Raw genomic sequence first — 20,744 nt, forward strand, 5'->3', positions numbered from 1 at the left:
AGCTTTTCAGGTTTGCATTCTAGATGTATACTTCTGCATAAAGAGCTATGCATGCAGCTCCTCTGCTCAGACCAAATGTTCCTGCAAGAAACTAATAACTAACTTTGTGGTGGGTGGTGGCATAGTGGATTCTGAGTCACAGTACAGTTTCCGGAGAGTTGATAATGCATTTGTGTATGATACAGATTTGACTGTAAGGGGCCAGCCAATACAATGTGGTCAGAAGCCATTAAGGAGTAAGAGTAACAGAGTCTGATGATTGCAAACTTGCTTAGCTCTGGACCTAAGGAAAGGAAGAAGTAAAATTGGGTGTTTGAAAAGTTTTTGCAGTGAGGCTGAGAGTTTCTTGCAGCGTTTCTGTGACGGTCTAGGGTGGGTTTAGACACAAAGCCTTACAGATAGACTCTAGTGCTGGTCGACCACAGTGGAACTGTGGCCTTTTCGGGGTTGGTCTTCCAGACCTGAGTAAAACATTGCTCTACAGTTTTCTTTCAGTTCTCTTTGTCTGAAAAATGTATTGGCTAAAAGACCACTCAGTTTTTTTATATTTCTAGAATGTATCTTTGAGAACAAATGTAGAATAACTTATATGAGAAAAGTTAAGTTGTGGCAGGTACATGGAGGAAAATTTTTGTCTTTGTTGTTGTTTTTGCATTTGTTTCAGTTATATAAAGTAAAATGAAAAAAGAAATGACTTTTCCTGGCAGTGGAAATACTCTTAAATTATAATAAGTATGACATTGATCTTTGGCCAAGGTTCTTTGGGAAATAGAAAATAACTCCAATGTAGTGCAGCTCCTTTCCTTAGAGCTTATCTTTTGGTAGTGGAGATAAGGCAAACAGAAACAGTTTCATACTTTGGGTCAGAAAAATACAAGAATATAAAAATATGAGAACATAAACATTATGTGGCCTATACGTTTTTTGTAAATAGCTTTGAGAGATAATTCACGTACCATACAGTTAAGCCAATTCACTGGTTTTTATTATACTCACACAGCTGTGCAACTATCAGCACAATCATTTTTATTTTATTTTTTTTTGCTGAGGAAGATTAGCCCTGAGCTAACATCTGTTGCCAATCTTCCCCTTTTTTTTGCTTGAGTAAGATTTTCCCTGAGCTAACACCTTTACCAGTCTTCCTCTACTTTATATGTTGGTTGCCACCACAGCATGACTGAAGAGTGGTGTGGGTACATGCCCTGGATCCAAACTCATGAACCGGGGCTGCTGAAGTAGAATGCACCAGACTTAACCACTATGCCACAGGGCCGGCCCCTGTCTATAATAAAATTATTGGGTTGTGAGAGTTCTTTATATTTTCTGATGCAAGTCCCTTATTATAGATATATGACTTACAAATATTTGTTTGATTTTGTGGCTTGTCTTTTACTCTCTTGATGGTGTCCTTTGAAGCACAAAAGATTTTCCTTTTGATGACTTTCAATTTATTTTTTTCTTTTGTTGCTTGTGCTTTTGGTGTCTAAGAAACCATTACCTAACCCAAGGTTATGTGGATTTATCCTTATGTTTTCTTCTAAGAGTTTTATAGTTTTAGCTCTTACATATGTATGTCTGTGATCGATTGGACTTAATTTTTGTGTATGGTGTTTATTCTTTTGCATGTGGATATCCAGTTGTCCCACCACCATTTGTTGAAAAGACTGTACTTTCCCCATTGGATTGTCTTGACACCATTGTCAAAGTCAGTTGGCCACAAATGTGACGGTATATTTCTGGACTCTGTTCTGTTGCTCTTTATGTCTGTCCTTCCATCCTTCTAGTGGTACTACACTATCTTAATTACTTGATCTTTGTAGTAAGTTTGAAATTGGTGAGTATAGTCTTTTATTTTGTTTGTCTTTTTCAAGATTGTTTTGGTTATTCTCGGTCTTGTGCATTTCCATATAGATTTTAGGATCAGCTTGTCTTGTTAATTTTTGGAAAAAAAAAGCCAGCTGGGATTTTGATAGGGATTGCCCTGAATCTTGTAGACCAATTTGGGGAGTATTTCCATCTTAGCAGTATTTTTTTTTTTTTTTGAGGAAGATTAGCCCTGAGCTAACATCTGCGGCCAATCCTCCTCTTTTTGCTGAGGAAGGCTGGCCCTGAGCTAATATCCATGCCCATCCTTCTCTACTTTATATGTGGGACGCCTACCACAGCATGGCTTGCCAAGTGGTGTCATGTTTGCACCTGGGATCCAAGCTGGGGAATCCCAGGCCACCGAAGTGGAACGTGCGCACTTACCCACCGCACCACTGGGCCGGCCCCCATCTTAACAATATTAAGTCTTTCAATTTATGAACATAAGATGTCTTTCCATTTGTTTAAGTTTTTAATTTCTTTCAAAAGTGTTTTAGAATTTTCAACATACAAGTCTTGTACTTCTTTTAAATTTATTCCTGGGGGCCAACCCCATGGCTGAGTGGTTAAGTTCACATGCTCTGCTTCGGTGGCCCAGGGTTTCGCCGGTTCGGATCCTGGGCGTGGACATGGCACCACTCATCAGGTCACACTGAGGCGGTGTCCCACATGCCACAGCTAGAAGGACCCACAACTAAAAATATACAACTGTGTACCGGGGGGCTTTGGGGAGAAAAAGGAAAAAAAAATCTTTAAATTTATTCCTAAGTATTTAAATCTTTTTCATGTTATAAATGAAATTATTTTCTCAACTTCTGGGTATTTGATTGCTGGTGTGTAGAAACACAACTGATTTTTATATGTTGATCTTGTATCCTACAGCTTTGCATGACTTGTTTATTCTAATAGTTTTTTAGCAGATTTCTTAGGATTTTCTATATACAGATCATATCATCTACAAGTAGAGTTTTACTTCTTTCTTTCCGATCTGGATACCTTTTATTTGTTTCTCTTGCCGGGCTGCCCTGAGCAGAACTCCTAGTACACTGTTGAACAGAAGTGTGGCAGTAGACATCCCGGTCTTGTTCCTGATGTTAGAGGCCAAGTGTTCAGTCTTTCACCATTAAGCATGATGTTAGCTGCAGGTTTTTGTAGATGCACCTTATTAGATTGAGGAAGTTCTCTTCTATTCCTAGTTTGCTGAGTATTTTTATCATGAAAGAGTGTTGAATTTTTGTCAAATGCTTTTTCTGAAACGTTACTTTAAAAAATGTCTTTTTCCTGTCTTTTTTTCTTTTTTTTTCCCTGCAGAAATTGACTTGCATACCAAATGTGTGGTGGATGTGGATGCAAACAAGGTTATTCTTAATCCTGTAAATACTAATCTTGCCAAAGGAGATGCCCGGTAAGTTAAGAAACAGTGTTATGATCAATGGAGTTTTAAATGACTGAAAGCAACAATGACTGCTGAATTGAGTTCAGCGCAGCAAATCCTGAATGCTTACCATGTAGAGACATATTGCTGTCAAGTTGAAGAGATGAGGTCTATAATGTGGAATAACTAAGTGCCAGAATGAGTGTCATAGCCAGTAACTGTATTAGAAGCTCAGAGAAGAGAGCTTAGGTTAGGTTGTGAAATAACTGAGGAAGGCTTCTTGAAGGAGATGGTCCCAGCTGGAGAGTTAGCTGAGAGGTAAAGGGGAAGAAGTGAGGTAGAAGGAAAGACCTTTAGGTTGTTCTTCAGCTTGAGTTGCTTTTACTTCTGCTAATTTGAATCCTGTCTGTCAGGCAGGGCACACTTCAAGTGCTGCTCTCTTCCTGAAGGCATTCCTGCAGCCCTCAGTGATTCCTTTTCTTTAAATCCATGTAAGCTATAATCTGTACTACCGAATTGAATTATTATATATTGCTTTGGGTTGTTAATTGTAGCTCCACAGTAGATTTTAAGATCTTGGAAGGACTATCTGTCAGGGGTTGAGGGTGAATCCTTGAGCATCACTTCTGGATTTGGATGATAGTATGAACATTAAAAGGGAGGGCAAGAAGGTGTGGAGAAAGTGAATTTGAGGAAGAAGGAAGAGATTAACTTGATTTTTCTTGGTAAGTGCAGGGAAGTTTATTTAATTAAATAAGCTGGGATCAGATTACAGAAGACCTTGAAGACAGACAAGGAAATTTGGCCTGTATTTTTATGGGTAGGATGTCATCTTTGACAATCTTTGAATATTGTGATTAAGAGATAGCATAGGAAAAGTTGTTAGTTGGCAGTGTAGACAGAATGGGTCAAAGTGGGGAAAAAATGGGTCAAAATGGGGAAAGACTGGCTTTTTGGAGAGATCAGCCATATCAGAGATGTTTTTGTACTGACCCTGGAAGTGGAGAGCACAAACTAGAAAGTGCCTGCCATGATGTTTTGCACAAAGTAGATACTTCACAAATACTTGTAGAAACAGTGCTGTATATGGAAATACATACAGAAGGCACTCCATAAATGTTCTTTCAAGTTGAGTTGGATTGAGTTGAAAAGACCACTGGACTTGGAGTCAGCAAATCTGAAATTGAATCCCTATTTAACTATGTTATTGTAGCTAGTTATTTTTAACTTTTTTGAGCCTCATCTGTATGATGCCTGTCTTACCGGTCTCACAGAGGTGTTTTCTGCAGATCGAATTAGTGATTGTTAAAGTGCTTTGTAAAGTGTTCTGTAAATTATCAGGTTTATTGTTATCGATGTAGAGATATTTCTTAAGCATCTCTAGGATATGGGTATTATGAGATATGATGTTATTAGGGTGTGAAGGGTATAGCTGTGTCAAAAATCTTGCTAGGATTTTGAGCCTGTTAATTGAATGACTTATTGTTCTGAGTATTAATTGAAATAGTTAATTTTGGCAGCTGTTTATTGCTTTTAGAATGTTCAGTCTGGGGACTATTGCTTTATTTGGAAATGTGGGCACCTCAGAAGAGAGTTGGAGGCAGTATCCTATGGTAGAAAGAGTGTGGGCTTCATATGTAGACTGACTTGGATTCCGCTTCTGGCTTTGCCACTTGCCAGCATGGTTGCCTACCTGTGTTCCTTATTTATGAAGTGTTTTAGTTTACTATTGCGGCATAACCAATTTCCTCAAAGTCTTAGTGGCTTAAAACAACAACAGTCATTTATTATCTCATGGTTTCTGTGGGTCACTTCAGACAGGGCACGGCAGGAATGGCCTGTCTCTGCTCTGACTGCCTGGGGTCTAGCTGGAAGACTTGAAGGCTGGGGGCTGGGATCATCTGGAGAAGGCTTGGTCACCCACGTCTGGTAGTTGATGCTGCCTGTTGGCTGGAGATGCAGCTGGGGCTGTGGGCAGAATACCTACTCATAATCTGGTGGCAGGTTCCAAGGGCAAGTGTTTTGAGAGAGTGAGAAAGCCGGGCGGAAGCAGTATTACCTTTGGTGTCCTAACCTTGGGAGTCATGCAGCATCACTTCTGTCACATCTTCTTGCTCAAGGCTGGTGGCAAGTTCTACACAGTATCAAGAAGTGGAAACATAGGCTTATCTCTCAGTGGAGGAACGTCAGTGTCACGTAAAGAAAAGCTTTTGGGGTGGGATATGTATTGTGGCTGTCGTTGGAGAACAGTCCACCACAAATGTGTAATAGTATCTACATGATAGGGTTGTTGTGAGAATAAAATGAGCACATAGAAGCTAAAAAATATGTTTTCTTTCCTTTTGAGATCTTTGAATCTCAGGGATTTGTGAAAGAATTAAATAGCACTTTTTGGTTCTGTAGAATATCTTGGATTGGCTCTTTTTTTCCCATATGCTGAAAATATAAATTGAGTATTACTCAGTGCTATAGAGTACTTTTAAAAAACTTTTAAAAGTGACAGCTGCCAATAAGGTTGGTATGTAATGGTTTTTGGTGAAGTTAAGACATATAGCTTTTGTTGAAGCTTGTAATATACAATAATATAATATAGACATGTAAAATATACAAAAGTGTATACAGCTTGATGAATTTTCATAAGTTGATCACACTCCTATAACTGGCACCCAGATAAAAAACAAAAACATTACTAGTATCACAAAAGACCACCTCATGAGAAGTGCTTTTTCTTTTAATATAATATCAGGGTGAAAAGACAAAATAGAAATTTTGGAATGTAGCAGTCCAGCGGTACATGTTGATTTGATTAAATTTGCGGAAAAATAGGGAGGAAAGCACAAATTAAAAGCTGTCTTATATGACATGAGGTTAATCACAGTCCGCCTTGTGTAATGACTAATCCATAGGGCGAGTGATGGTTTGATAGGAGCTCTCTGTGTAACCAGAGAGCCAGGGATTTGAAACTAACACATAAGTGATTTGAGTCAGTTTAAATTATAGTCAGAAAGGCTCAAATTAATATTTTTCCTTTAAAAGCTACAATATCCTTGCTTTTAAAATAGTATCCAATTCTATTAATCTAAAACTGACTAATTTTGTGTGTGTACTTAATTCAAGTTATTATACTTTGAAAGTGAACATATGTAAATTTTAAAACAATGATTTATGTGTTTTTCTGATTAATTTTGCGTTAATGTCTGAAAATTTCGTGATTTGATATTTGTGCTTATTAAAACTGACAGAAGCCATGGTTAAATGAGTGGGTAAACCATTCCCAGTTTAACAGCTTAATCATGGGGATTCAAGAGACATTTTTGCTGTGCTATATATGGAATTTCAAAACTGTTTTGAAAAATAAGATACTTAAAATTCAGAAAATTGATAACACAAGGCTAAGAAGAGATTAAGAACCTTTCCTTTGGAGCCAGACATCCTGGGTTGAATCTCAGCTCTACCACATAACATGTGTGATATGGAGCAAGTTACTTAGATTTCCTCTGCCTCAGTTTATTGATCTCTGAAGTGGAGATTATAATAGTACCTGCCTGTAGGTTGTTAGGAGGATTAAATGAGTTAAAATATGTAAAATGGCAGTGCCTGGTGTATAGTGAACCTTATATAAATGTTAGCTGTTACTCTGAGTATTACTGTTATTGTTATTACGGCCTGTATTTAAGTTGTAGTCCATGGTATATTTAGTGAGCTGTAATTTCATAAAGTAAAATTTTTTAAAACCAAAATATATTTAGTTCAATCCTTGACTATTATGTGCCTATCACGAAATTACCTAGTTCTATAAAAATTTCAGCTTTGCAAAGTCAGAAACTTTATTTTCTCTAGTTTGCCCAAAGTTGATGGGGCTCTTAGGGACTAACATGACATCCGTTAGAGAGCTATAACTCTAATTTTATGTTTACAGTGAATAAAATATTAATCCTTGCCATCCAGGCTTCTACTTCTTAGTATCAACCAACTTGGGAAGCCAGGTCAAAACATTAGTTGTGAACACAGGGTAAGAACAAAGGGGTTTTAGCAAAGATGGGAAAGACTAAGGACGAACTCTTTGTATTCCTCAACACTACGCGAACACTCTAGTGACTAGAGCAGTCTTTTTCTTATATGTGTAGTACTGGATACACACTGAGAGGGTTGGTCTATTTCTTTTCTCATGCAGAGCCACACTGCTTATACTACTAGTACAATTAAATGTATTTTTGGAATTATGTTTTTGCTCTCAATCACTTTAATTTTCTAGATTGGTCCTTGGGGTTTTCCAAATCTTCATCAGCAACATATTTACAAATCATCTTTTAGGGCTAATAAATGACTGATTCGTTATCTATTCTTAGTAAATTTTTACAGGAGTAATTCTCAAAGTTTGATCTTAGCATTTAGGAGCACTTTAAGTCCCTTTTGTAACTATTACAATAGTACCGTGATGTACAACAGTCCCCTTTTAAAGAACTAAATAAATCTTGCAGCCTTTTTTGTTTGAATTATATCTTAAAACTTATTAACATTTTATCCTATAATCAAATGTTAATGCTAGTTAGCCTGTCACCAATGATAGGGCAAAATAGTTTCTTAGCCTGTTTTATCTTCTGCCTTTTGCCTCATTCTCTCCTCTACCCACCAACAGTCCTTCCCTGCTAACTGGCTAAAAACTTAATTGAGATACTTAAAATGTGTTTTAAAAGGAAGTAAGGTGTGATTTTCCATGGAGAGTGGCAGCCTCCACTTTGTGAAAGAGTTGTGTTTGAAAAGTTATGTATAGGTGAGTTTGGAAATGAGAATGCATTTTCCCATAGGAACTGACAGTTGTTTCCAGTGAAAGTGCTGTTCTAGTACATAAGTGACTAGTTTGGCCCACGGCTCATTCAGTCACACTTTTTATATTTTGGTATGCAGCTGAAGCACTTCATAGCTGCTTCCCATTTTGTCATGAATAGTATTAAAAAGATGTGTGCTCAAGAGTCAAGATTGAAGAAAATTAATAATTTTTATTCCTTATTGAGGACCTTCTGAAGTGAAAAGATTTTTTTTGCTGCAGGTATGTGGCGATGAAGAGTGCAGTGACTACCAGTAATCAGTATACTTTCGTGTCACTGTGCCAAAGGTGCCAGCAGTTTCACCCATCTTTGCTTTTGCACCATCAGTGCAAATATCGACACAGTGAAAAAGGCAAAAATGTCTCAGTATTATGAAAATAGTTCTGACCTCAAAACCCCCTGAAAAGCTCTAGGGGATCCCCCGGAATCCTCAGACCACAATTTCAGAACCAAATTTAGGGATTAATGTAATTCACAAGATCTAAGAACTGAATGGATGTCTTTGGTGTGTTTATTTTTAACTACTTTACTGAGATATACATACCATGTAATTCACCCCTTTAAAGTGAACAATTCCAGGTTTTTATTTACCGTGGTGTAGCCAGCACCATTATCTAATTTTATGATATTTGTTTTATCCTCTTAATCTACTTTCTGTCTCTGTAGATTTGAGATTTGTGTATTCTGGACATTTCGTATAAGTGAAATCATACAATACGTGCTCTTCTGTGGTTGGCCTCTTTTACTTGGCGTAATGTTTTTGAGGTTTATCCATGTTGTAGGATTTATCTGTACTTCATTCCTTTTTATGATGGAGTAGTATTTCATTGTATTGTTTTGTTTATCCATTCATCAGTTGATGGGTATTTGGGTTGTTTCCACTTTTTGGCTGTTATGAATAATGCCGCTGTGAATGGTTGTGTGCAAGTCTTTGTGGGGGCATATGTTTTCGTTTCTGTTAGGTAGATATCTAGGAGTGGAATTGCTGGGTCATGGGGTAACTCCGTGCTTAACATTGTGAGGAACTGCCAGACTGTTTTCCAGAGCAGCTGCACCATTTAACTTTCCCACCAGCAGTGTATGAGGATTCCAATTTCTTTGGTTTTAAAGAACGCTCATTTACTGTAAGGAAAATAGTGGTGACTCTGGCTAATTGGAGAGTGCGTATCCTGCCTGAAGGCATTCAGATTACAGTTTAAAAGCAAAACAAAACATTGTGCTGTCCAAACAAAACAGGTCTTGGCCAGATTCAGCCCTTGGCTCCTGATTTGGAACCTCAGGTTCTAGTATACTTTTTTCTATTGAGCAGTACTTTTAGTAAGGTTTTAAAAAACTGAGCAGAATTTTTAAAATATAGTATATACAAAAAGGTATAAAGTATAATGCCTGATTTTTAAAGGCAAAAAACATTGTATTAAAAAGAGCTAAAGGGGCCGGCCTGGTAGTGCAGCAGTTAAGTTCGAACATTCCGCTTCAACGGCCTGGGGTTTGCTGGTTCAGATCCTGGGTGCGGACCTACACACTGCTTGTCCAACCACTCTGTGGCAGGCATCCCACGTATGAGGTAGAGGAAGATGGGCACAGATGTTAGCTCAGGGCCAGTCTTCCTCAGCAAAAAGAGGAGGATTGGCAGCAGATGTTAGTTCAGGGATGATCTTCCTCAAAAAAAAAAGTAGCTAAAAATAATATCACAAGTTTATCTTGGGGAGGAAAGCTGAAAGTTGACATTTTATCAAATACTCTGTTCCTCCTTTTTTCCTCTTAAAAAAACAAAACAAAATGGAAGCTTTTTTCTCCCCTTCGTCTATTGTTTGCGGTGAATTCCAAGCAAGGGTGGCAGTGAAAATTGTTGCAGTGTACCTCCAACTCTTTGAAGGGACTGTGGGGTCAGCTGAGCTACGCCTGCTCAGAGGTGCTGCTTTAAACACCAGAACTGAAACTGGAAAGGGAAAGAAATCCTCAGTACGGGACCGGCCCCGTGGGTGAGTGGGTAAATTCACGTGCTCCATTTGGGCGGCCCAGAGTTTCACTGGTTTGGATCCTGGGCGTGGACATGGCACCACTCATCAGGCCATGCTGAGGTGGCGTCCCACATAGCACAACCAGAAGGATATGCAACTACAACTATGCATTGGGGGACTTTGGGAAGAAGAAGAAGAAGAAAAAAAGAAGATTGGCAACAGATACTAGCTCAGGTGCCGAACTTTTTAAAAAAAAGGAAATCCTCGGTATAAATTTCACTTTTCTGTCCCTTGGTCACTTAATCCATTTTCTTCTTTAGCCCTCTCTGTTTTCTTGTGTGTGTGTGTGTGTGTATTAGCACTGCAAGTGTTAATATATTAACTTGGAGTTTCTCTTACGATTTTCTTTATTACCCTGCCCCACCAAGTGTAAGATTTCAAGACCAGAATCTTCTAAAGTAGAAAACATTAGTGGATTTAGACTTCAACACCTTAAAGAACCTGAACACTGATTTCTGTGGTATTTTGTGAAATGGCTGGTTCGTTAGTCCATGTGGGAGAGACTCTCCAACACGGCCGGAGTTAGCCATAGATGACACAGATAGGCAGAGATTTTTCTTGTTTTATAGTAAAATTATGTTGCTACCTTCTCCTTCCCATTTAGTCATATTTAACTTAGTGATTAATTAATAGTGTGAAGGTTATAACTGTCAGTCTAGTGAGAACAACGTCTTGAGATGTTGATCTCAACCAGCAGTAGTCAGTAAGATCATTAAAAATCTTTTTATTCCTTCTGGTTGTTTACTAGACATCAGTTTACTCAAGATCATTAGGTAATTAATGAGTATCTAATATGAGCAAAGCATACCCAGTCCTTCTTTGGGGGTTCAAAGTACTCTGATCCTGGTAGATGAATGAATATATGAAGAATATATATATAGTCAAATATATGCAGAATTACGCGAAGTTGATCCACGCATATACAGCTCTCTTGCAGATGTACTGAGTAATGCTACTGAGGGGAGGGCCTTATGCCAGTAACAGCTTTGAAACATATAGTCATTTTCAGACTGATTCCTTGTTAGTGGAAGGCATCATTAGGTCATATTAGATAATGACTTTTTAAATTTCTCCACTGCTATATGGATGCTAATTTAAGTAAAGATTTTAATTGAAGGAAGTCATGCAAAATGTAATTATGGTATGTACAATAGACCTGTTTGTTCTCTGTGCTGTGAATGACTTGAGTGAGGCTAATAATTCTGCCCAAATAGAATTTACTCCTCTGGAGAATAGTATGTGGTATGTTTTAATTTCATAAAGAGGCTTGTCCTAGGGGAGCCTGTCCACCCTGATTATGTCAGAGTAAAGTGGGGAGAGCAGTGTTCTGTGTACTCAGAAGTTTTAGATGATTCCTCCCCTTTCTTTTAAAAAAATACTCTGATCATTGAGTGTACAAATCATTTACTACCTTTGAATACGGTTGTGAAAATGAATCAAGGAGACAAGAGCTAAAAAGATAATAAAATATGTATGGTTGAATTCATCATTACATAGTTAATAGCAGGTAATCATATAACAATAAATACAGATTTTCTGAAATTTCATCAGCAAAGGCTCAGAGGTTGCTAAAATGGACTGTTTGATACCTGCTTGGTAAACCTGTCTGAAAAAAATTAGACTTATAGTAGAATTTATGATATTTTAGCATTATCATTGGATATATAAATATGTCGTGCTTTTATTGGTACAGAATAAGAAAGAATAAACTTTTTTTTAATACAAGAAAAAGGGATCTCTCTTTATCACTATGCTTGAGCTACTACTCGGATACTCACACTTGATTTAATGAGGACTCAGGATTATGTGTGTCTGGTTAGTTACTAGATTAAGTAAGGAATAGCTAATAGGAATTAAATGTTTTGAATTTCCCCAGAATTCTGGATTCAGCATAAAATTATCAGATAGTATGTGATATACTAGATAAGATATCTAGATATCTAACTACAAATAAAGTTTACGTAAAGCTACCAAGTGTCACTATTGAGGTTTTTAAAATTTGTTCTTTGTTCCTTTGGCAATACTTTTTTTCTTAAGGCTCTTTGTCTCAATCTCGAGTGTAGGAGTTGTTGCTAATATAAACGAGATATTGTATGAGAATCTAGACCTCTGTTTCAGAGATGGAAGGAGCAGTACTCCATGAGGAAGTGTGACATCAGGAACCAATCCAATCCAAGAAGTTGCTGGATCACAATACCTTAGGAATCTTTATGATCCGTTCAACAGTTGCCAAGTGTCAGGCTAAGAGCCAGGATAGTTTTTATTAATCCTTAGTTCCATTAAATTGTCGTCGAATTATTTTTAGCACACAGTGTCTATAAACATACTAGTAAAACAAAAAACAAAGCAAAAGAGAAAAGTGAAAAGTAGAAAGTGAAGTTGAATTATTCTCTTGTGGGCTTTGTGAAGTTAGATTTTTGCAGACTCGGATTTGAAATAATTCTATTGTTTAACTTTGAGCAGTGTGCGTTTTCTTATGAGTGATATTTAGCTAAATTAAAACTATTTCTTTTGCAAATTAGTAGTTTAAGGTTCTGGAGCCCTTCACACTTCTTCTTTTGAGTTTGTTAAAGAAGTATCTTGTATGATGGTGAATTTCACTTGTGCTTCACTTTTATCAAACCTGTGTATGTATACTTATAATTAAATAAAAATTCTATACAATGGGAAATAATTACTAATAATAAATATTTATCTTCATGTTTTGAGCCATGTATGAAACAAGTCAATAATCCTTTTTTCCTACTTTTAGGAAAACTGAAATAGAATTTACATAAAGAGTAGGTAAAAGTTGTATTTGCCATTCAATTTAAGAAAGCTTTTTGTTATGGAGAATTTAAAAGATATGCCTAAGTATATAGAATAGTATGAGGAACCACATGTGTTTGTCACTCAGCCCCCCAAACCATGAACCCATGGCTAATACTACCTAGCCACATCTTCAACTCTTTCCTCTTTGCCATGTTATTTTGAAGTAAATCCCATTTTACCCACAAATATTTTTAATACATCTTTTATAACTTTGAACAGGATCACAATACCATTAGTACATGTAAAAAATTAACAATGGTTATGTAAATAGCATCAGATTTTTCAGTGTTCACATGTCCAATTGTCTCTTAAAGTTTTTTCCCCAAAGTTTGCTTTGAATAGCACCCAGATATGATCTACATATTGGGATTAGATTATATGTCTTTTAATTTATTGGTTCTTTGTTGAAGAAAGTGGGTCATATGTTATGTAGATAGATTTATAAGTGAATTTATTATAGAGGATATGTTATCCTTATTTAGTGAGATGCCAAATCTTGCTGATTTTTCTTATGAATATTTTGATCCCGACATTCCTTTCCATTCCCTCTGATGTTACCCTAGTGAAGGACCATAATTCCCCTGTGTTTAGAGTGCAGTAGCCTTCTAACTGGTTTCTGGAGCCCACTAATACCAGACCAATCTTCCTTCACGCCTCCTCCTACTTCCTGTAATCTTTTTTTGTTTTTATGAGGAAGATTGTCCCTGAGCTAATATCTGTGCCAGTCTTCCTCTATTTTGTACGTGGGATGACACCACAGCATGGCTTGATGAGTGGTGTGTAGGTCCTTGCCTAGGATCTGAACCCACAAACCTCAGGCTGCTGAAGCAGAGTGCACAAACTTGACCACTAGGCCACTGTGTCAGCCCCTCTGTAGTCTGTCTTTTGAATTTAGAGCATCTATTATTTCTGCTAATTAAGAAGTGTCACTGCCTGGGTGACACCTTTACATGTTTGTCCCGCCCTGTTTTCTGGTGCTTGTACTGTTAAGCTTTTTCCTGTGTGTTTTGAGTCCCCCTCTCCTTTAGACCGTGCCTATTTGAAGCCAGGACCAGTTATTCTTTGTTTCTTACAGTGCTTTGCAAGTAGAAGGTGCTCAGTAACTGTCTCTAGGTTGATTACAGCTGTTTTATTAGTGCTTGTTCTCAAAAGCGCCCTGTTCTGATAGTTCCCCCAATTAGTAGTTGGAAGGGTGATTTGTGAGTCTGGGCGTTTGATTTTATGAAGAGTATTTCTCAAGACAGTGGTAGGGCCTGATGAGCTATCTCCGTCCACTCCACCATGTAGAGTGCGGTTTTCTAGTGATAGATATGCTCGTCCAGTCTCTTGTTTACTCCCATGGCACCACAGCTTTTGTCGTTTTGACAACAAGCATTTGTTTCAATGCTGTTTCATTGATTTTGCATATATATATACCTTTTTTTTTTTAAAGATTGGCACCTGAGCTAACATCTATTGGCAGTCTCTTTCTTCTTCTCCTCCTCCTCCCTAAAGACCACCCCACTACACAGTTGTATATTCTAGTTGCAGGTCCTTCTAGTTGTCCTATATGGGATGCTGCCACAGCATGGCCTGATGAGTGGTGCCATGTCCACACCCAGGATCCAAACTGGTGAAACCCAGGGCTGCCAAAGCAGAGCATGCGAACTTAACCACTTGGCCACGGGGCTGGCCCCACATTGATTATATTTTAAGTTTGCTGTTTCCTAGTGATCTAATATTAAGATCATACTGTAGGATAAATTTCTTTTGGAAAGAATTGCCCGAAGATTAAATAATTCTGTTTGTAATGTATAGAATAGATGTTGCAAACTGGCGTACCGTAGGCTACATTTACCCAAAGATGTGTTTTGTTTGGCTTGCAGTTCCAATATTTAAAAATCAGGAGGTTTCGTAGAAAAATTCAGATTTGCAGCTTTTCTTAACCTGAAAATCTGGCAACACTGGGCTTGTTGCCTCCTTGGACAAGGTCATGAGCTCTTCAGGTCCCCAGCTGGTTGACTTCCTCATTTATGTTATTTGCCTGGCCCCTCTGGACCTTTCTGTTTACAACCCTTGGTGTAGACCTTGTTGACTTCAGTCACAAAACATGTCCCTTCCTGACCTCGGACCTGGGTTTGGGGTTCACATTACCTTTGGAGACCATCAACCTCTGCACTCTGCAGATGTTATATGCTCAATTTTTCTTAGTTTATTTAGTTTAGCCATGTGAATTCCATAATTGTTGACATGACTTTATTTATAAATAACCAAGTGTTCAACTTAATGAATTATATTAATTTGCAAAAATGTAAAACAATGCTACTCTTTCCACTAAATATATATTTATATTTATATATTTTTGTTTTGGAGAATACTGTTATTTTTCTTAAAATGTTATTTATGTTAACATGATAAATGTTGCTGTTTTTAAATGAATTAATAAAATATATAAGTTTCTCAACTTTAACTTTTTAACAAATTTTTTATTGTGGTCTAAATAGTTTATAACATTGTGGAATTTCAGTTGCACGTTAATATTTGTCAAACACCATATAAATGTGCCCCTGCCCCCCATGTGTCCACCCTTCCCTCGCTTCCTCCTGTTAACCACTAAATTGTTCTTTGTCTGTAAGTTTGCTTATAATCCGCGTGAGTGAAATCATACGGTGTTTGTCTTTTTCTGTCTGGCTTGTTTTGCTTTACATGATGCCCTCGAGGTCCATCCATGTGGCTGCAAATGGGGTGATTATGTTCTTTTTAATGGCTGAGTAGTATTCCATTGTATATATATACCACATCTTCTTTATCCAGTCGTCAGTTGCTGGGCACTTGGGTTGCTTCCACATCTTGGCTATTGTGAACAATGCTACAGTGAAGATAGGGGTGCATAAGTCTCTTTGTGTTGTTGATTTCAAGTCCTCTGACCCTAAAGGATAATATGTTAGCCCAGGTTAATTAAAATTGTCTGACATACTCACCAAAATTTTAGAATGTAATCAGTTTTCCACTTATAAGCAAAATCATATAATAGGTAAACCATCTGTAGGCCCCTGTAAAAGCTTATTTAACCCGTGGTATTTCTGAAGTGTGTAGCACTATTTCAGACATTTTAAGCAAATAATTCTATGAATTCAAAGTTCCAACTTAGAATGCCAAGAAATTTAACCTTCTACCGTTTAGGGTAGGGTTGGTTCTAAGCCCTTCTGATTGTTCTCTTGCTCTTGGTAGGAGAGTTTCTTACGTAAACAGGGGAAAGAGGATTTGAAAGACTGAGATGGAATTTCAGTGTGATTTGATTTTTGGAGGGGCTTTCGAATGAGATTCAGATGCTAGAATGATGAGGGAATGGGCAGTTGTTGAGAAGAAAACTTGGGTTTCTTGGAGACCAGAGGGGGATGGAATAATCCTACCTTCTTCCCTTTGAAGGGTGGATAACCTGGAAAAGAAGGTGCTATGCCCCAGCTTCCTGAAGTCTCTCTTTCTCCCTCTTCTTTCCATCTATCAGTCACCCATTGCTTGCCCCCAGTAGAGGAGCGAGGAGGGACTCTTTTTTCCTTCCTCTCTCCACTTTGACTTACTCTGTCCCATCGTTATAGAATCCTCACTTTATGTCATTGGAGTTAATAGAACAGTTAAAGCAAGAGATGGCTAGAGAAGAGGATTTCTTTTGCTTTTGGCTGTAGTGGGATAGAGAGGGTGGTAGACAGAATGGAGAGAAATTCCCAACAGCTGTAACAAGGGCAGGGGAATCCCCGAGCCAGTTCAGTTGGGCGGCTGTCCAAGTAGGACAGTACGTATAGTCAGGACACACGCATCTTTTTATCCTCCAGTTGCAAATACCTGTCTTGTTTCTCCATCTATTTTTTAGATCCCTTTGGGTTAGGAATTGAATCTTATCTAATTATCCTTATAGTTCAAAGGATTTATAGGTATAGAGTATCTATATGTGTTAGTATCTAGCATAGGGTTAGGTGCCCAAGCAATACTTTTTAGATAGAAAAACGTCAGGTATATTGTTCTGTTACCTAAGAGGAGAGTGGAAAGTCCTCAGCATACGTCCCGTGAGATTTCCTTCCTGGTGTAGAACTGGGACAGGCTCTAAAAGTGCTGCAAGAGTGTATGTGGAGAAGAGAAGGCTAGACCTTATTTTAACTGTTCTGAGCACTGGACCTTAGCTGCAGTTTTCGGTGCCTAAGGACGGCCAGCTCTGAGGGTTCTCTTGGTCTCTGCTGTGCCTTTCAAGAAGGAGCTCCTCTGGGCCTGGGGTTCCGGGAAAGGTCTGTTCTTCACTGAGTGGCTTATGTGAAGTTCCTTTGTCTACCAGGATGTTGAAAAGGACAGAAGAGGCAGGAAAGGAGTATATATTAAAATTGACCTGAAAAAAAGTAAGAAACCTTTGACAAATAAAAAATATGCTGTCAACAGGATGGAATTATTTGGCTGTAAATTTGTATGTCAAAAAGTTTGCAGTAACTTAACAAAAAATTTAAAAATATTCCTAGGTTAAAAAATATAACTGTAAAGATTTCACATGTCAGCAAAATGTAGCCACTGTGAGGGAGAAAAGGATGGCAAGACTGATTTTATGTTTATTTTTATTCAAAAGTATAGTAATCCAAATTTCAGGGTATCTGTTTTTTTTGTGTGTGTGTGTGTGAAGATTTGTCCTGAGCTATTGCCCTGAGCTAATATCTGCTGGCAGTCTTCCTTTTTTCCCCCCATAGATTGGCACCTGAGCTAACATCTGTTGCCAATCTTCTTTTTTTCCTTCTCCCCAAAGCCCCCCAGCACATAGTTTTATATTCTAGTCATAGGTCCTTCTTGTTGTGCTTTATGGGATGCTGCCTCAGCATGGCCTGATGAGCGGTGCTAGGTCCACGCCCAGGATCCGAACTGGTGAAACCCTGGGCTACCGAAGCTGGAGTGTGCGAATTTAACCACTTGGCCATGGGGCCAGACCCCAGTCTTCCTTGTTTTTCCTTGAGGAAGACTAGGCCTGAGCTAACATCCATGCCAATCTTCCTCTGCTTTGTATGCGGGATGCTCCACAGCATGGCCGGTGAGTGGAGCAGGTTTCATGCCTGGGATCTGAATCTGCAAACCCTGGCCACCCAAGCCGAGTGTGCGGAACTTTAACCACTGGGCCGTGGAGCTAGCCCCAGGATATCTGTTTTTATGTAGCTGGAACTTACAGATTCTTTGGAAGTTGAATTTGTAATGCATGAGCAGTTTTGATTGGAGTTCTTTGTTTGGCAAACTGGGTTTTTAATAGTACTTTTATGCAATAATACATATAGATCTAAATCTCCATTAAGGCAAAGCTTTTCCTTTTTATTTTTTAGATGGTATAAACATTTAAAAAATTATCAAGTGTTTTAAAAAATAACTTTTACCCTGTGTAATGGAAACCATCATAAGAATCTGTGCATAGTAGCTACTGTTGTTATAATTGCATTTTATTATTTTGTTTGACTTCTGCATAGAAAATTGGGTGACTTGATGTTTTGGTCATGTGTAATAAGTAAACTTCCTTGCTCAACTTTGTTCTCATCAAGTGTTACCACAACAGAAGCCCCATATGTAAGCAGAATCTTTGCATGTTCAGTTATTATTCCCACTTAGTCACTAGTCCAGTCTTGCAATCTGCTGTGTTCTTTGGGGAATGGAAACTGCAATATAATGGGAGGAACCAGACATTGTGTACACATTTGGTACTGTTTCATATTAGTCATTCTAATTAAGTTATATAAATAGCACAGGAAAACTCTATTGTGTGAAAGTCCTTTCTCTGAAAGTTAGATTTATTAGGTCTGAACCCATACACGAGCCTTTATCCACTGACGTCAGGAAGGATGCTTAAAGTAGGATACTGGGACAGAGACCAGTTCAAGATTAAGTCAGCCCTTGGCACTGACCCGGGTAGGACTTTGTGTCTTGCATTTCCATTACCTTCACTTAAGTTTTCTGGCTCTGATTTCATGTCTATCGACCGTATCACACACCTTTTATGTGCCGCTTCAGATACTCTTGGCCTCACTCTCCCCAGAGCCTTTGATCACTTTTCAACCCTGGCTGTTGCCAGCTCACTCTGGACCCTGACCAACTTCACGTGGACATAATCTGACACCTTATGCCTCGCTCCCCTTCTCCCTCCTCCCTGGAACTGTACTCCATGATAAGCCTTAGGCTTTGTTTCTGTGGAATCCATGCTAAGAACATCCTTTTTGCATGCCTTTGGTCTGTATACTAATGGGTTCTCTAGTTTGTGTATCAAACTAACTGTCAGTTGATGTGACCTATTTTGGCCTGACCCAGTACTACTAATAATGAAGACCTGAACTGAAAATTAGGAAGAGGATAGGTCTGTTCTTCTTAGAGTGGATTAATTTTTAAATTTATCAACCTCATAAGCATTAGAAAGGAGCTAGGATTGAGATGCTGCCAGTATTGCTTCACCATCATCATTGCTTGTAAGGGTAGGAAAAGGCAAGAGGTGGTTGGAGGGCATCAGAGAAGTAGGATTCAGACTGGGGTTTGAGTTCTGGCTGTACTAGTTACCAGCTGTGTGGCTTTGGAAGTTTATATCACCTCTCTGAGCTTCAGTTTCCTTTTCTGTAAAATCCAGATGCTAACACGATAATATGGATCTTTTAAGATTGCTATGGGCATAGGTGAGTTATTTATATAAAATGCCTGGCATTTGTACTTAGTAAATGGCAGCTGCCGTTATTCCTTGATTTATTTATTCTGATAACTTGTTTTATAAAAATTTTATTCATTAAAATATGTTGTATTTTAAGTAATATTTTTTTCAAACAACATAGGCACATAGATAGTAAATGTTTATTAGCTGGGTTAGACATGTAGTAAACTATCATGTCATGTTACTAATAACAAATAATGCCCTTTTGCTTTTAATTGACAGTAGTCTTAGGTGACTTAAGCTGTAGTTCTAAGTGTAGTTTCTTAACCCTCCAGATAGCAACTACGAGATGTTTATTTCAGGAGTTGTGGGTTTCCTCTGAAGAGCATCAATTTGCATAATATTGCCCAGAGTTGGTTTCCTTGTTCTGAGCAAAGAGCTGTTATTACCATAGTAAAAGGAACTTAGTGGTCAAGGTCTTCGAACCCTTGGAAGGTGTAAGTTATGCAGAGACAGCTAATACAGAGTTCTTGGAAATACAAGAAGTGAATAGGGAATTTAGTTTTGGGATCTTCTCATTGATAAATAGCATTTATTATAGGCATTATTATTGCTTATAGTCTGTTGGATCCTTTGCAAGGGTTTTGCTTATAAGTACAATAAAAGTGCTTACAAGAAAAGATATAGGCACCATGATTATCTGAAAATTTTCAGAAGGGGAGCAAGGCAGGAAGGTGTTGGATGACTTCCTGAGATCACTAAGAGATTACTAAGTGGCAGAGCTGGGATTGGAACTCAGGTCTGCCTGAGCTCATTGCTCCAAAGCCAAATGAGCTGACTGCTTCTCATTGCCTTCTAAGATTGTACAGAAGAGTTTCTTCTTGATCTTTAAACACTTGAAAAAATATAATTGATTAATTCAGATTAGAGCAAAACTATAGGCATTCAACAATTATTGATTGCTATCTAATATATGCAACCCTGGTAAGTGCCTGATAAGGGAAAGATAGAAATGACATGCTTTGCTTTTTTTGTGTGTGTGAAGAAGATTGGCCCTGAGCTAACATCTGTTCCAGTCTTCCTCTATTTTTTATATGTGGAATGCTGCTATAGCATGGCTTGATGATCCAAACCCAGGAACCCTAGCCCCTGAAGCGGAGCTGGCAAATTTAATGCCACTGGGCCGGCCCCGACATGTTCTTTTTTTTAAGGAACTT

The 20,744-nt window shown here is 38.2% G+C and overlaps 1 protein-coding gene across 2 annotated transcripts in view; it reads left to right on the plus strand.

Annotated features, from left to right (window-relative positions):
• KIF13B (kinesin family member 13B) overlaps positions 1–20,744 on the plus strand; it is a 183,157-nt gene that overhangs the window by 13,127 nt on the left and 149,286 nt on the right. For both annotated transcript variants that reach the window (XM_044766906.2, XM_070505112.1), the window contains exon 2: positions 3,178–3,271. In XM_044766906.2, the coding sequence (XP_044622841.2) occupies positions 3,178–3,271 (94 nt within the window). The remainder of the gene's footprint in view (positions 1–3,177; positions 3,272–20,744) is intronic.

This window comes from Equus asinus, chromosome 3 (assembly GCF_041296235.1).
Source record: "Equus asinus isolate D_3611 breed Donkey chromosome 3, EquAss-T2T_v2, whole genome shotgun sequence".
NCBI classification, from domain to species: Eukaryota; Metazoa; Chordata; class Mammalia; order Perissodactyla; family Equidae; genus Equus; species Equus asinus.